Below are 16881 nucleotides of genomic sequence, written 5' to 3' on the forward strand. Positions count from 1 at the left end.
ACAGGGGCACGACCACAGAGGAGGGTGGTCCGTGTATGTGGGGGGCTGGTGAGGCTCTCCACAGGGCTACAGAAGCAGTGGATCGGGGGGCTGTGGCTGGAGCATCCTTGTCACAGAGCTCCCACTGTTGCGTGCTGGGTTTGGGCGAGCTGGGGATCAGGGTGACTGCTCCAGGATGTCTGAGGACTGGGGGGAGTGGGGGCAGGGACAGCAGCATGGGTGTCCAAGCGTCCATGGGGACAGAGACAGGCATGTGTTGGGGAACAGTGCAGCCAGAGATGGGGAGGGGACGTGTCCTCTGTACTCCACTCTGACTAGGATATCGCTCATCTTTGCAGTCAGAAGGAAACAAAAAAGGGACGTGGCTGACTGGGTTCGATCCCCGGCATCCCATATGGTTCCGAGCACTGCCAGGAGTAATTTTGTAAGGACAGAACCAGAAATAACCCCTGAGCACTGCGGGGTGTGGCGCGCATACACACACACACACAACAAAAAAGGAAAAAAGAAGGAGGGAACATGGGAGACTGTGTGAGCAGCAGACTGTGTGGGCTGGCAGTCAGGGCACTTGGGGTTGGGAAGCTGGTGGCCCTTTGGATCATGTCTCGGGGTACAGACTTGTCTGGATCACTGTGTAGACCCGTGGGCACATGTGCCCTGTGGCATCTGGGTCTAGTATCCAACCACGTGCCTTCTTCTAGAAAATAGCTCTGGGGGTATGAATTGGCTGCCGGCAGTGTAGACTCCAGGGGTGTGAATATGGCAGCCGGCCAGCAGTATAGACTAGTGTGAATGTAGCTGTCAGTAGTGTAGATTCTGGGGGTTGAATGTGGCAGCCAGCAGTGTAGACTGGGGATGTGAATGTGGCAGCCGGCAGTGTGGATTCTGAGGAGTATGAATCTGTCTGCCGGCAGTGTAGACTCCAGGGATATGAGTGTGGCTGTCAGCAGTGTGGACTCGTGGCTCCAGACACTCTCAACTCCATGTCAGAGGTTAAGGCTCCCTCACAGGGCGCATGGTGGGGACTGGGGTCAGGGGAAGTCAGCGGGGCCGGACTTGCAGCTGGAAGGCTGGGGGAACGTTGAAAAGGCCGCTGACGGCTGGCTGGAGGCTGAGGGCGCAGGGCGGGAACGGGCTGTCCAGTGAGAAGGTCTGCAGCACGGCTGTGACCAGGAGGAAGAGCTGGGCTCGGGCCAAGCCCTCCCCAAGGCAGGCACGCTTTCCTGGAGGGAAGAGGGGTCGCGAGTCACTCTGGGGCTCAGGGGGACTCCCGGGCAGGCCAGGATTGGCTCCCCAGGCACAGATCCCCAGGGGGACAAATGGGCTTGGGGCCCAGGAGATACCGAGGGAGAAGGGCAGGAAGGCCTCCTGCTTCTGGAACTTTCCGTCCGCATCCAGGAAGCGGTCAGGGTTGAACTTCTCGGGCTGCTCAAAGGCCTTGGGGTCATGCAGGACAGAGCCAAGCAGGGGGAAGACCTCGGTGCCCTGGGGGAAAATCAGAGTGAACCCACAAACCCTTCCCCTCCAGGCCGCTGTCCCCAACCAGGGGTCCGGAGGGGGACACGCCAGCCTCCCAGACTTGCACATGTCGTGTGCTAGGCGTACGTTCCTAGTCAGAGGCTTTGTGAAACTAAACATCCATGACCTCAGAGACGGAGTCTGTCACCACACCCCCACACACCACTCATTTTTATTTTTATTTTGACTTTTGGGGCTACACCCAGCAGTGCTTAGGGCCCACTCTTGGCTCTGCGCTCGGGGAATGCTCTGGGATGGGGGACTTGGGGACCCTCTGGGATGCTGGGGATCACACCCAGGTCAGTGGCCTGCAAGGCCAGCGCCCTGCTCATTACACTGCCTCTCTGGTCCCCATCCCCACAGTCACTGACTCTTTTCCCCAAGCCTAGGATGTGGGCAGTGTCATGACCTCATTTTATTTTTTTAAAATTTTATTATTATTATTATTATTTTGCTTTTTGGGTCACACCCAGTGATGCTCAGGGGTTTCTCCTAGCTGTGCACTCAGGAATTACTCCTGGCGGTGCTCAGGGGACCATATGGGATGCTGGGATTCGAACTTGAGTCTGCTGCGTGCAAGGCAAACACCCTATCCGCTGTGCTATTCGCTCCAGCCCCATGACCCCATTTTAAAGGTGGAAAAACAGAGGGCCAAAGAACTTAAAGCAACTTTCCCATTTTTTTAATATGGTAGGACTGATTATTTTTACCTTTTGTATTTAGGCTGGGGGGGGGGGGGTAGATGTGATACAGAGCGTCTCCCACCCACCCCACCCCAACAAGCTCTGAGTAGTTTTTAGCCCCTTGGGTCATTCTGGACACGGGGGAGGGATGCCCAGTTGTTTGGAGAGAGGCAGCACCTTCAGGAGATCAAAGCAACAACGTTCCTTGGACAGAGGGGCCAAGGGGGAGGGAGAGGGAGGGGCAACTCCCTCCTGGGCTGAGCTGGGACGGGGGAGAGGCTCCAGGAAAACAGCAGGGTCCTAGTAGAGCTGTATTCAAATAGAGAAAAGACAGAGAAGAGAGGCTCAAGGATAGGGTCTGGGTTCAAATCCCCTCTCCATGGCTTGTAGGCTGTGTGACCTCCGCAAATCCTGCAACCTTCAAGGGACCTCTGGTTTTCAGGGAAACATCGCCCCCTGGTGGTGCTGGGTCTGAGTTTCTTGGGAACGAAGGGGCAGAAGGGGTGAGTGAGTGTGTGTGTGTGTGTGTGTGTGTGTGTGTGCGCGCGCGCGTGCGCGCGTGTGTGTCTGTGCGTGCCTGTGTGTGTGTTTCTGTTTACAGCAGGGGCTGAGGCCCCTGTCATCCTTTAGTTCTCAGATTGCTTATGTGTATGTCTCTGTGTGTGTGTCAGACAAACTGTTTACAGCACGCGCTGAGACTCCTGTCATCCTTCAGTTCTCAGATTGCTCTGTCATCTCACTGACAGTGTCTGTTATCACACTCTCTCCCCACTTGCTGGCTTGGAAAGAGGTGGAACTGGGCTGGGGTGGCAGAACGGAATGGGGACACTGGGTCCCAGACAGAGTCAAAGGGTATGAGAAACAACACAGGAAGAAACAGAAACATAGAGACGCTCAGTGGGCTGAGTGGGTATGGGCTTTGCATGCAGAAGACATGGGTTTCATCCTACTACTGCATGAATCCCTGAGAACCCCAGGGAGCAGTGTTGGAGGTGCAGTGAGCCAGAGTAGACCCTGAACATCACTGGGTAGTGTGGCCCCCAAAACATTAATAGCGATACATTTTTCAAAAAAGAGGCAGAGGTATAAGAGAGGAGAAAGATTCCCTAAAAAGACAGAGAGGGCAGGCCAAAGAGATGGCTCAGTGGGCAGAGCACAGGCTTTCTTCTGAGGAAAGGTGCTTTCAATCCCTGGTCCTGGGGCACCATCAGAAGCAACTCCTGGGTACCAACCCCCAGGACTTCAGCTCCAGAACCCTGCTGGATGTGGCCCCCAAATAAAAACAAATACCAAACAACAAATAAGAGACAGAAGCAAAGAAAGACCAAGATCCAGAAGCAGCCAGCAAGCCGGGTTCCAGATGGAGCCTCACGGCATGGGGCCTGGTTCCATGTGCGCCTACCTGGGGCAAGGTGTATCCGCGGAAGCTGGTGGTCCTGGTGAGGGCCCGGGGTATTCCCATAGGCACCAGAGCCAGTAGCCTCTGTGCTTCATGCAGAACCGCGTCCGTGTAAGGAAGGCGACCTCGGTCCCCCAGGCTGGGTAGCTGACCGGTCCCCAATTCCCGAGCCAGCTCCTCCTGCACGCGCTCTGTACCAACAAGAGCAGAGAGGCGGCTAGAGGGGCTGTGGAGACCGGAAGGCACCTGCACAGCAGGGGGAGTGGGGCTGTCACCCCCATGACCCTGATGGGAAACTGAGTCTTGGAAAGACGAGGTGACAGCTCTGTTCACCATGGCCAGCAGAGCCCCAGCCCATGCCCTGGGCCTGGCAGCATGGGATCCCCCCCTACCCCGTCACTCCCAGGGCGGGTTCCCCCCCAGGAATGCCTCTCCTTCCCGCTACAGCTTCTGTTCCTGCCCCAGTCCCCTGCATCCACCTCCGTGTCTTTCTTAGTCTTGCCTGGTTTCTCCTGTCCCATGATGTCTTGACTCTGAGGGTTCTTGCAGTTCCTCTTCCCCAGCTAGTCTCAGTGCCCCTTCAAAGCTGGCGCTTACCCTACCTGGTCCCATGGCAGCCCTGTCCTTAATGTAGATTCCTGCCTACCCTGTCCACAGCTGACCCCTCAAGTGGGCCCAACCTTGTTTTCTTCTGCCCAGTACCCTTTGGTTCCTGGCACTCCTGGACACCCTTTGGAACCAGCCTCTTCAAGGCAGTCCAAAGGAATCTTCCAAATTTTTATTTGGAGCCACACCTGGTGGTGCTCAGGGGTTGTTCCTAACTCATTGCTTGGGGGAACAGGTGCTGTCAGGGAGAAACTTTAAAAAATTTTTTTGGTTTTGTTTTTTGGGTCACACCTAGTGATGCTCAGGGGTTATTCCTTGTTCTGCCTCCTGGGGGTGCTTGGGAGACCAAAGGAGATGCAGAGGTGGGGGGTGGGGTGGGGGAGTCAAACCCAGGTCGGCCGCATGCAAGGCAAACGCTCTATCCGCTGTGCTATCGCTCTGGCCCCGTCGTGCCAGGGAGGAACTTTTAAGTTTCTCTCTTTCTCTTTTGGTTTTTGGGCTATACCTGATGACACTCAGGTCACTCCCAGCTCAGCACGCAGGGGTTACTTCTGGTAGTGCTCGGGGGACCATATAAGATGCTGGGGATTGAACTCATGGGACTACCCCATGCCCTTGCTAGGACCACCTGCTTCTTTTATTTATTTTATTCAAATTTTTTTGTTTGATTTTTTTGGGTCACACTTGGCTCATGCACTCAGGAATTACTCCTGGTGATGTTCAGGAGACCATATGGGATGCTGGGAATCGAACCCAGGTTGGCTGCATGCTACGCCCTACCTGCTGTGCTATCGCTCCAGCCCCTGTGACCATCTGCTTCTGCAGGTAAACCCTGCCCCAGGTAGCACACGTGGGGTAGCCACCAAGTACCCTCCCTGATGTGCTGTCTCTCTGGCCTCCAGGATCATTAAAAAAAAAAACTGGATTTTTTTTGGGGGGTCACACCCGGCGATGCTCAGGGGTTACTCCTGGCTCATGCACTCAGGAATCACTCCTGGCGGTGCTCGGGGGACCATATGGGATGCTGGGAATCGAACCTGTATCGGCCATCTTGGCTGCGTGCAAGGCAAACGCCCTACCCGCTGTGCTATCGCTCCAGCCCCAAAAACTGGATTATTTTTCGGCCACATCAGGTTGTTGCTCAGGGGTTGGTGCTTAGGAGTGGCGGTGCTCAAAGGGCCCTGTTGGGTGCTGGGAATTCGAACCAGGGTTTTGGCCGACCCAGCCACATGCAAGGCAAGTGCCTAACTCTGCTCATGTACACTCTCTCTCCAACCCAGGGTATTGGGGATCAAACCCTGGCCTCTTGACAGCCTGCACTCAGCCCCAGGAACTATCTCACTGGTCCTCCAGGGAATCTTCTAGAAAGCAAATCTGCCCCTGCCCTCTGCTGCTCGGTCACCTTCCATGGCTGCCACATGTGCCGCTGAGGCAGGCCACGGGACTCTGGGAGGCTGTCCTCCCTGGGCTCACCATGCCTCACGCTGTGCCATACCCCACTAGGCCCTTCGCCCTGCCCCTGGAAGCTGGTCTCCTTTCTGCTGTTCACGCTGAGCGCCCCCTGCTCCCACAATGTGCTTCAGGCCCGGGGGCTGTAGGGTCCTACCGTACACCTGGGGGTACTTTAGCAGCAGCAGGAGGACGAAGCGAGCAGTGGTGCTGACGGTCATTGTCCCTGCGAACAGCAGGTAGATGATGGTCATCAGCATGTTCTCAGTGGTGAGCTCTGTCACAGGGTCTCCCCCCTCCTGCGAGAGATCAGGCCAGGGGCTCAGGAACTGGCGCAGCCCAGAGGAGGGGAAGGAAGCAAGGAGGGCAGCAAGAAAGAGCTTTGTGGGGAAGCTTATTTGCTTTTTTTTTTTTTTGCTTTTTTGGGTCACACCCGGGGATGCACAGGGGTTACTCCTGGTTCATGCACTCAGGAATTACTCCTGGCGGTGCTGGGAATCGAACCTGGGTCAGCTGTGTGCAAGGCAAATGCCCTACCTGCTGTGCTATCGCTCCTTCCCCACTGATTTACATTTTTTTTTTCTTTTTGGGTATTGATGCTCCAGGGTTACTCCTGGCTCTGCACTCAGGAATCACTCCTGGTGGGCTCGGGGGACCACATTGGATACTAGAGTTTGGAACCAAGTCAGTCTGGTGTAAGGGAAGCACTTTGCCCACTGTCGTATCTCTCCAGCACCTCATGACTTACTCATGCTCTGAGCTCAGTCGTGTGCATGTAAGTGCACTATGCACTGCACTCTGGCTCGGGCCTTACTGTTATTACTGTTATTTTTATCTGTTTGTTTCCTTAATTTTGAGAGAGGTTTAGGTCATAACTGGCAATGCATAGGGGTCACTCCTGGTGGTGTTTGGGGGCCATGTGCAGCACCAGTGATCGAACTAGGGTTGGCAGCATGGCAGGCACTGGAGCCCCTGGACTAGCTCTTGTTCCCCTCCTCCCCCCATGAATGTTTGGGAAAGCTGGTAAGCTCTTGATATTAAGTTCTTTTACTGAAATAAGGTTTTGTTTCCCATGTTATTGGAGGGCGGGGAGTTGCTGGAACACACTCAGTTACAAGCTCAGGGGATCGTGCATTCCCAGGGACTAAACCCGGATCAGTCACATTCAAGGCAAGAGCCATAATCTGTCCTGTCTCCCTGGCCCCTGATAAAATGAGATTTCATTTGTTTTTTGGGCCCACACTAGTTGTACTCAGGGATCACTCCTGGCACAGGGCTTGAAGACCATATGGGATGCCGGGGATGGAACCCAGGCTAGACATGTACAAGTCAAGCACCCTCCCTACTGTACTACCACTCCAGCCCTGTTGTAATCAATAAAGAGTATTGTTTTTTCTTTTTTTGGGTAACATCGGGCAATACTCAGGGGTTACTCCTGGCTCTGCACTCGAATTACTTCTGGCGGTGCTCGGGGGACCCTATGGGATGCTGGGGATCAAACCGGGTCAGTTGTGTGCAAGACAAATGCCCTACCTGCTGTACTATCACTCCAACTCCAATAAAGTGGGTTTTAATAGTTGAGTAAGTGTGCCAGGACTTAGAATGAAATGATTGTAATTCATCAGCAATGTCCTGGGGGGTGGTGGAGGAGGGACGAGGTGATGGGGGTTGTTGAGGACAGGACACTGGGGGTGTCACAGTTACACAGTGGCAGACAGGTAGTGGGTGGGACCATGGAGCAAGGGCCATGTGAGCAGAAGACACAGGTGTGGGCAGATGGGGAGTATGAGGAGCTGGGAATGGGGGAGGAGAGGCAGAGTCGATCGAGTTCATGATCCCCCCAAACCCCTCACCTGGGCCATCTTCCGCAGGAAGGCCTCCACCACGTCCCGTGCAGGGCCCGAGGGGTTGGGGTGGGCCTGGCACTGTTGCACCTGCCGGGTGGCGAAGCCTGCCAAGGTGCCCACATGGCTGAGCAACTGAGAGAGGCCACCGGCGCCTGGGAGCTTTTGCAGGAGGTGGGAGAACATCTCGTAGGTCTGCGGGGGAAGACACAGCGGCTGTCAGTGCAGTGCAGCTCTGCCCAGCCAGGTGAAGATTCGGGGCTACCTGGGAGTAGGTCTGGGGCAGGTGGTACTCAGAGAGGGAGTGTGACCCCCTTACCTGGCCCCACGGGGAGCAGATCTCCAGCAGGATGCCCTTGGCAGCCTGGACCGCGCCCTGAAACTCCTCATCCTCGTAGGGGAAGCGGCGGCCGAAGACGAGGGAACACGTCATGTTGGAGGTGGCCTGAGCCAGCAGCAGTGAGGGGTCAAACGGCTGTCCTGGGGGGGGGGGGGCGGCAGAAGGAGGCACATGAGGGACAGGGACAAAGAGACAGATTAGGGGCGACAGAATGGAGAGAGAGAGAGAGAGAGAGAGAGAGAGAGGAAGAAGTCGGGAGAAGTGGAGAGGGGAGAGGCAGAGGCAGAAAGAGCGAGTGGCCAGTTCCTGGGACTAGGGAGGTGTGGAGAAGGGAGGAGGGCCCCAGACCCTGTGTCCGGAGGTGCTGCATTGCTGACCTTGCGTGTCCCTGAGCGCTTCCAGCAGGTGGCCCACCTCGGCCTGAATCAGCACCTCTCCTTCACGCTTCCCCATGCCCAGGTCCCGCAGGCTGAGCGTCGTGAACCTCCGCAGCTGCTTCCAGCGCTCCCCGTTGGAGAAGAAAACCCCTGTACAGAAGGGGAGCTCACAGGGGGTGGGGCAGGGGAGGACGCCCAGGACCCGGTGGGCCCCGCCAGAGGCCAGAGCAGTCTGGTTCCCAACTCAACAAGCTTCCAACTGGGACCCACAGCCTGTGAGTGACCTGAAATTCTCCAGAAAACTGGGCGACTTGTGTTAGCTACTCTCCATTTTGTGATGAATGTGGGTAATATCCTTCCTTCTTTCCTTCCTTCTTCCCTCTCCCCTCCCTTCCTCCCTCCCTCCCTCCCTCCCTTCCTTCCTTCCTTCCTTCCTTCCTTCCTTCCTTCCTTTCTTCCTTCCTCCCTCCCTCCTCCCTGACTCCTTCGTTTCTTCCTTTTTTCCATCACTCCATCCATCCATCCATCCATCCATCCATCTATCCATCCATGCATCATCTTTTCATCATCTATTCCAACATTAATTTTTTTAATGTCTTTTCAGCCACACCGGCAGTGCTCAGGAATTACTCCTAGCACTACACTCAGGAATTATTCCTGGGAGGCACAGGGAGCCATATAGGATGCTGGGGATTGAAACTGGACCAGCTGTGTGCAAGACAAACACCCTACCCAATGTACTATTTCTCTAGGCCCCATACCACATTTATTAAGTAATTCTGGGTTCCATATCCCTCAGGGTTTGGAGGTTGAACAGGTAGAGAGGGACACAGAACTGCTTTTTTACTTTTTATTCTTTTACTTTTATTCTTTTTATTTATTTATTTATTTAGTCTTTTTGAGTCACACCTGGCCGGGCTCTTGAATTATTGCTGGCTCTGCACTCAGGACTCACTCAGGCGGTGTTTGGGGGATCATATGGGATGTCGGGGATTGAACCTGGGTTGGCTGCATGCAAGGCAAATGCCCTCCCTGCTGTACTATCTCTCCAACCCCAGCATTTTCCCTTTTTTCACCGCTCCCCCATAAAACCCCAAAGCAACCCCCCAAACAACCAACCCTGCCTCAGACAGAGCCTGCCCTTCCCTGAGCCCATATTGCCCTTGCAGAATGCAGGGCTGGAGGGTCATTTGGGTGTGCCCTATTCAACCCCGCGCATCCCGTCACAGCCCAGTATCCTCTATTCCCTGACAAGCCCTAGATAACATCTTATTACCACCCTGTCCTCATGCTAGGCCTCCTGCAGACCCCAGCCCAGATCTCCCCTGAGGCTCCCACACTGCAAATCGTCCTTTCTAACTGTGTACCCCTTCCCTGATTGAAATTTGCTGCTCCAGGGGCTCGGGCAATAGTACAGTGAGTAGGATATAGTTGACTTGGGTTTGATCCCTGGCATCCCATATGGTCCCCTGAGCCTGTCAGGAATAATTCCTGAGTACAGAGTCAGAAGTAACCCTTGAGCATTGCTGGGTGTGGTCACCAACATCCGCCCCTCCCCCCCAAAAAAGAAGACATCTACTGCTCCAGGTCAGGCATAATTCAAAGGAAGGAGTGCGGACTTTGCAGCGTTTGGTTCTGAGCACTGCCAGGAGCTACTTCTGAGTATAGAACTAGGATTAGCCCCTGAGCACCACTGGCTGTGACCCCTTTAACCCCAAACCAACAAAACACAAACCCTGGGTCTGGAGTGACAGTACAACAGGTAGGACGCTTGCCTTGTTCACAGGTAGCCGGACCCCTGAGCCCTGCCAGGAGTGATCCCTGAGTGCAGAGCCAGGAGTAAGTCCTGAGCACCACTGGGTTCAGTCAAAACAAAACAAACAAACAAACAAACAAACAAAAAAACCCCAGCAATGACTCACCTCTAAAACAAAACAAAATAAAACCAACAAAAACCCCAACAACAAATAAAACTGCTCCAGGAAAACCCAGAGTCCAAACACCAGCATGACTCAGGCTCTGCGTGACCACGAGGGAGATTTCCTGAGTTCTGTTACTCACTGTTCTATCTCCCTGGCCTCCTCTCACTTCCTCAAAGGATTTAGGATTCCCTCCACCCTACCCCCTTCATCCCCTGCTGTTCACTCACCATTTTTTTTTTTGAGGGGGACCACATTCAGTAATGTGCAGGTGTTACTCTTGGCTCTGTACTCAGGAATCACCCCTGAGGGTGCTTGGGGGACCATATGGGATGCTGGGGATCGAACCTGGGTGGCCACGTGCAAGCCAAGTGCCCTTCCTGTTGTACTATCACTCCAGACTTCTCCCCCACTCAGGTTTTCATCCTTGCTCAACCTTTGGGTTGCAGCTCAAATGGCACCTCCTCTTAGAAAACACCTCTGATTGCCCCCAAATCTCTCCTTTCCTCCTGCCTGAGGCTGATGTCCAGGTCCACAGGTCCTACTCTCAGTTCTGGGTCGCCCCTCACTTTGGAATCAACTCTCCTCCGGTAAGTCAGGACAACACTGCTGGTAGGTCACCTGCACCTCCTAGTCCAGACCCGACATCATGAAAAGCTGTAAAGGTGTTTGTGGAACCAATGAAGGCTTCTTGTGCCTCTGTGCATGTGCTGATTTCTGCTGGAGCACCCCAAGTCCAGGTACACCAACTTTCCTCCTGGGCTGAGTTAGGTGCTTGCAGTCCCCAGGCCACCCTTTCCTTGGGTTCCCCAGCTGGTGCTGGCCTGGGGGGGTGGGGCTCCAAGGGAGCAGAGGGAATAGGGGGATCTGCAGAAAGACCGCCTGTCCTTTGGGGCATGAGCCCTAATAGGAAGTCCCCGGGAACTCACCATGGCCCTGGAAGGTTCCGTCCAGCGTTGTCAGCCTGCCCCGCCCGTTGAACTCTTCGGCCTGCCCACCCAGGGCCTCCTGCACGGCCTCATGGCCCACCAGGACCACCACGCGGCGCCTCGGCCCCAGGTGTACAGTGAATACGGGGCCATACTTCTGGCTCAGCTGCAGGTGGGGACAGAGGATGGGGTGTTGGGCTGCCAGTCCGTGTGTCCTCAGGATCCCCTGTGCTGCAGGGGTCACCTGCTCCCCTCCCCTCCAGCCTTCCAGCCCTGGTGCCTTCCCAGGGGAATGCTTTCTCCAGGCAAGACAGTCACTTTCTCCAGGCACGACAGTCCCCGTCTGGGTTCTGGGTTCTGCCCTCACCCCCCCCACCCACTCTGGGTGGCCCCATGCTTGTCCCTGTCCCCCCACCTCTCAGCCTCTCTGCCCTGGCCCTCCCTCCCAGCACAAACAGCCTGGTGGGAAGGTCCATTTTCTTCCTGCTGGGTGGGGGCGGAGGGGAGGGGGGCAGGGGGAGGGTGGGCTCCCTCCATGTTCCCTGCACACACAATCTCAGGCCCCTAAGCACAGTCCTGCCTTGAACCTCCCAGCACCCCACCACACCCCGCTCGGCTTTGCTTCAGTAATCCACCAGTTCCCCCACTATGTAACCACCTTTTTTTTTTGCTGAACTCACAAATTCTGGAGCAGCCACTGCTGGGACTTGCCCTATGTTGCTTCCTGCCTTGCTATGATGTGCAAGTACCCCAGCCTGGTCTCCTTTTAAGTGGGGAGACGCCCACCTGTTCCCCCTGCCACAAAGCTTGGGGGACCTCCCCACCCCCAGCTGTCTCTTCTTTCTCAGATTCATTCTCCTTCCTGGGTCGCAGGACCGGCGCCAGCTCCCTCGGAGTGAGAGTGAGGGGGTGGGGGAGGGAGGAGGGGAAGGCGAGCCCCACCTACCCTCCCGCCCTGATTCTCTACAGATTCCTGGAACCCTCCACCCTGTCTCCTCTCCCCGCTCCCTGACCCGGACACAACCCTTCCCCAGACTCCCCAGCAGAATCTTCCCTGCAGGCTCCCACACTTGCCCTGGATTCTGGGGGTCCCTCTGTCCTCTGACTCCCTGGCCCTCCACACCCCCAGCCTCACCGGCTCCCTGGAATTCAGTGGGCTGCGCCTTCCAGCCCTGGTGCCTTCCCAGGGGAACGCTTTCCCCAGGCACGACAGTCCCCGTCTGGGTTCTGGGTTCTGTCCTCCCCTCCACTCCGGGTGGCCCCGTGCTTGTCCCCGTCCCCCCACCTCTCGGCCTCTCTGCGCTGGCCCTCCCTCCCCGCGCACGCCTCCCTCTGCAGGTCCCGGGTCCTCACCCGCAAGAGCCCCGAGTAGAGCGCGCCGGGCCTCAGCTGCAGAAGGTTTCCCAGCAGCGGCAGCGGCGCGGGCCCGGGAGGCAGGTGGCGGGGGGCACGGGTCCCCGACAACGCCAGCGCTGCTAGCAGCAGCAGCAGCAGCAACAGCAGCGCCCAGGTGCAGGCCGCCTCCATGACCCAAGTCAGCGCGCCCAGCTCCGCGCGCTCCCGGGCGCTCCACGCGGCACGGCCGGGCGGGGTGGGCGAAATCAGGCGGAGGGGGCGGCCGCGCCTCTGCCCGCCGCCGTATTTCTTCCGCCGAGAGCTTGGAACCTGAAACGGAGTCCGGGACGCCGGCTCGACGGCCGCTTGGGTGTGCGCGGCGCGGGGCGGAGACAGCGCCTAGACTCCAGGTGGGGCATAGGGAGGAACCTGGAAACGGGAGACCTTGGCGGCCTCCAGCTGGCCACACCCCGCGCCTGGCAGTGACCCTGCGCCGCCGCCTCCCCCACCACCTTTGGCTCTTTGGAAAGGGGGTGTGTTTGCGCGCGCGCGCGCGCGGGCGGTGCCAATTTCCTCCCGCATCTTCCACCGTCTCCTCCAACCTTGACCTTTTCTGAAGAAGAGTCTGAGATCGGAGAAGTTCACCGCGTGGCCCTAGGCCACACCGCTGCTGGATCTGAACTCCAGCGGGTCTGAATGACGAGCGCCTTCATTCATTCGCTTGCTCAGAAAACGCCCTAGGTCCGGGGTGTGGTAAGGGTCAGATTTTTTTGAAGCCAGGAGATTTCGAGTCGCAGCCCGGCTTCTCGGTCTTCTTAGCTGTTGCAAAAGAGACGCGGTTTTCAGAGTGAAACACGAAGCATCCGGAGCGTGCCTGGTCCTAGAATTTCCAACAGCTAGGAGAGACCCTTAAACGGGTTAAAAGGGGGCCGGAGGGATAGTACAGCGGGTGGCTCGCTTGCCTTGCGCGTGGCCAACCCGGTTCGATCCCCAGCATCCCATACATATGGTCCACTGAGCAGCGCCAGGAATAATTTCTGAGTGCAGAGCCAGGAGTAACCCCTGAGCATCGCCCCAAGAAAAAGAAGGCTTCAGTAGGCTTGGTTAATTGTTAAACTAATTGTTGCAGGGGTTTCCTTACAAAAAAATACTGTTTTGACCGAGTGTTGAAGAAAAGGTAAAGTGATATGCATGATACCCTTGAGAGAGAGAGAGAGAGAGAGAGAGAGAGAGAGAGAGAGAGAGACAGACAGACAGACAGACAGAGAGGGAGAGCGACAGAGAGAGGTGGAGGGAGAGAGGAGAGAGGAATGTCTCTCTGAAATAGAGTCAGGTTGGTGGGTAGGGCGGGGAGACTGGGGACACTTGTGGTGGGAAATGTACACTGGTGAAGGGACGGCTGTTGAAACATTATAAGACTGAAACCCAATCGTGAACAACTTTGGGGCTGTATATCTCAGGGGGATTCAATTAAAACATTAAAAAAAAAGACAAAAAGACTTTGTCCTTCATGGCGACAGGCTATGAATAAGTGGCCGAGGACCCAGCCTTTCTGGAGCAGCAGCCACATGCAAATGAAGTGGGATTTAGAATAATTGCAGAAAAGCTTCTGCAGACCCGTGCTTGCTTGCTGAGACTGGAGACAGTTGCATTGTCCCTGCAGGACCCTGTCTGCTTGGTTCTCAGTTGTGTAACTGTGTGTACAGCAGGGACCAGCTCACAGGTAAATTCTCTGAAAGTAGGATGCTGGAACATTGTATGAATTGCAATCATAAGCAACTTTATAACAATGTATCTCATGGTGATTCAATTAAAACTAAATAAAGATATTAAAAATAAAAATAAAACTAAATAAAAAACCAGAACAAGTTAATTTGCTTCTTAAATTCAGTTCATTCCTAAAGATTTTACTTTTGCTCATGTTGAAATGGTTAAATATTATCTGATTTTCCCCAATGCATACTCTTGTGTTTATTCTCAATATGTGTACTGCTCACAACTCATATAAAGAATTTTTCTTTGTCATTAAAAAAAAAACCCAAAAGATTGATTGTAGGAGAGGAAGTTGGTCAGGTGAATGGGTGAATGGGGTCCATCTTGCAGTCCCTTGGGGAAGGGCTTAGTTGTTTTTTAAGACTCAAAGCTTTGTTTCTAGTGGACAGGAGGGGTTTCCAGGTTACACCTACTTTTTTTTTCTTTTTGGGTCACACCTGGTGATGCACAGGGGTTAATCCTGGCTTTGCACTCAGGAATTACTCCTGGTGGTGCTGGGGGCAGGGGGAGGGACCATATGGGATGCTGGGAATCGAACCCGGGTCAACCACGTGCAAGGCAAATGCCCTACCTGCTTTACTATCTCTCCAGCCCCTACACCTAAATTTTTATTTATGAAAAATGTCAGTAGCACCGTGGATGCCTGTGTATCCTCTGAGATTTCACCATTGACATGGTGCCACCTTGCTGCGTCTCGCACCTCTTGTCTTGCCCACCAGTCTGTCTCTGTGTCTCTTCTGGATGCCCTTCAGAGTCAGCTGTGGGAGCCAGTACACAGCACCAACCTCTGCACACTCATGCCAACATACACGTCACTTATCTGGGTGTTTGGAGATTGTTTCTACGCGTGCCAGGTAACTTTCCATACAATGAGATGTGCATATTGTAAGTGTATATTAGATGAATTCTTTTTTCTTTGAACCATACCTGACGATGCTCCCGACTGTGCTCAGGGCTTACTCCTGGCTCTGTGCTCAGGGATCACTCCTAGCAGTGCATCGGGGTGGTGGGGATTGAACCCAGCCATATGCAAGGCAAGTGTCCAACCTGCTGTCCTATCGCTCTGCCCCCTTAGGTGAACTCTGACCAGGGCTTACATTGGTTTAATCCAAAGTCTTGTCAGGACACAGACATGGAATTACCATAATTCCAAAGCTTTTTTTTTTTTTGCCACACCTGGCAGTGCTAAGGAGTTATTCCTGGCTCTACACTCAAGGATCACTTTTGGAGTTTTTCAGTGGATCATATGGGATGCTGGGGATCAAACCTGCATGCAAGGCAAATGCACTACCCATTGCCTTACCTACTGGACTGTTGTTCTGGTCCCTGAGGGTGTTTTTTACAGAGGGAGGGGGAAAGTGAGAGGGGATCCTTTGGGGGTATGAAGCTGGTGGGACAGGTTTTGTAGAAGGGGAGAGGAGTTTTCCTAGGGCCCTGCCTCTCCCCACTCCCCCAGGTTCAAGATGCCAGTTAGATGACCCCGGGGGGGGGGAAAGTTGAGAAGATATACAAATCAGAGGTAAGATTTGGGACCCCCAGAACCTTCCAGAACAAGCGAATTGGGAACTGAGAATTGACATCTTCGCCTGGAGGTGGTGGCAGTAAAGCTTCAGATCAAGTCATGGGGGAAGGGACAGTGGCCTGTAATAAAAATTCTAAGAGTTTAGAATTTTAAGAGTTTATTTTTCTAGAATGGTCTTAATGGCCAGATCCTGCATTCCCCAAATTCTAAAGATTCCAAGACCACATTTACTGGTAATAAAATTTAAGGCCCTCAGGATGGTCTTAAAGGATCTCCTAGATTTGTCCCCTGGCTGGGGCTGGGGTGCAGCTCAAGGACAGAGGTTGTCTCCACTCCCTCCTGTTTAAGACCCTAGATTTGAGCCCTAGAACTACAGAATAAAATTTAATTTAGAACCACTCACTTTGCTTTTGGTTCTCCAACCCTGCCGGCTTTCTTCCTGTTTCTTTTTTTTTTTCCTTTTTGGGTCACACCCGGCAATGCACAGGGGTTACTCCTGGCTCTGTACTCAGAAATTACTCCTGACGGTGCTCAGGGGACCATATGGGATGCTGGGAATCAAACCCAGGCCAGCTGAGTGCAAGGCAAATGCCCTACCCGCTGCGCTATCGCTCCAGCCTCCTTCCTGTTTCTTTTTAAAGTTCTTCTTTGAGGAGAGGGACAGATATAGAATGACTGCATTCATTTGTGGTATATAGAAAGAATAATATCCACGGCTAGGGAAAACAGGGGCTAGGAGGTCTGGTCAATGGTTGGAATCACCACAAGTATGTGTGGGGCCCAGTGTAGGTAAGATAGAGAAGGGACAATATGACAATAATAGATGGAAATGACTATGCTGGCCAAGAATTGAGCATTAAAAGTAGGTAAAGAGGTATACCTGAAAACCTTTCAGTATCTGTGTTGCAAACCACAATACCCATGGGGGGGGGAGGGAAAGAGAGAGAGAGAGAGAGAGAGAGAGAGACAGAGAGAGAGACAGAGAGAGACAGAGAGACAGAGAGACAGAGAGAGACAGAGACAGAGACAGAGACAGAGAGACAGAGACAGAGACAAACAGAGACAGAGGCAGAGAGGCAGAGAGAGTGCTTGCTATAGAGGCAGGCTGGGGGTCTGGGGGTGGGGTGGAGGGTGATGGGAGGGAAAGCAGGGACATGGGGACAGTGGTGCTGGGAAATGTGTACTGG

The 16881-nt window shown here is 54.4% G+C and overlaps 1 protein-coding gene across 1 annotated transcript; it reads right to left on the reverse strand.

The window, feature by feature from the left end:
- Positions 1-596: 596 nt before the first annotated feature.
- On the reverse strand, positions 597-12847 carry LOC130044178 (cytochrome P450 2S1). The gene is made up of 9 exons (XM_056136798.1): positions 12418-12847; positions 11065-11230; positions 8217-8366; positions 7819-7979; positions 7509-7694; positions 5813-5954; positions 3604-3791; positions 1344-1485; positions 597-1223 (listed from the first exon to the last, which is right to left on the reverse strand). Exons 1-9 carry the CDS (start codon positions 12589-12591, stop codon positions 1042-1044), a joined length of 1491 nt encoding a protein of 496 aa, XP_055992773.1. The 5' UTR covers positions 12592-12847; the 3' UTR covers positions 597-1041.
- Between the last annotated feature and the right edge of the window lie 4034 nt (positions 12848-16881).

This window comes from Sorex fumeus, unplaced genomic scaffold (genome assembly GCF_029834395.1).
Source record: "Sorex fumeus unplaced genomic scaffold, SorFum_2.1 ptg000122l, whole genome shotgun sequence".
NCBI lineage: Eukaryota > Metazoa > Chordata > Mammalia > Eulipotyphla > Soricidae > Sorex > Sorex fumeus.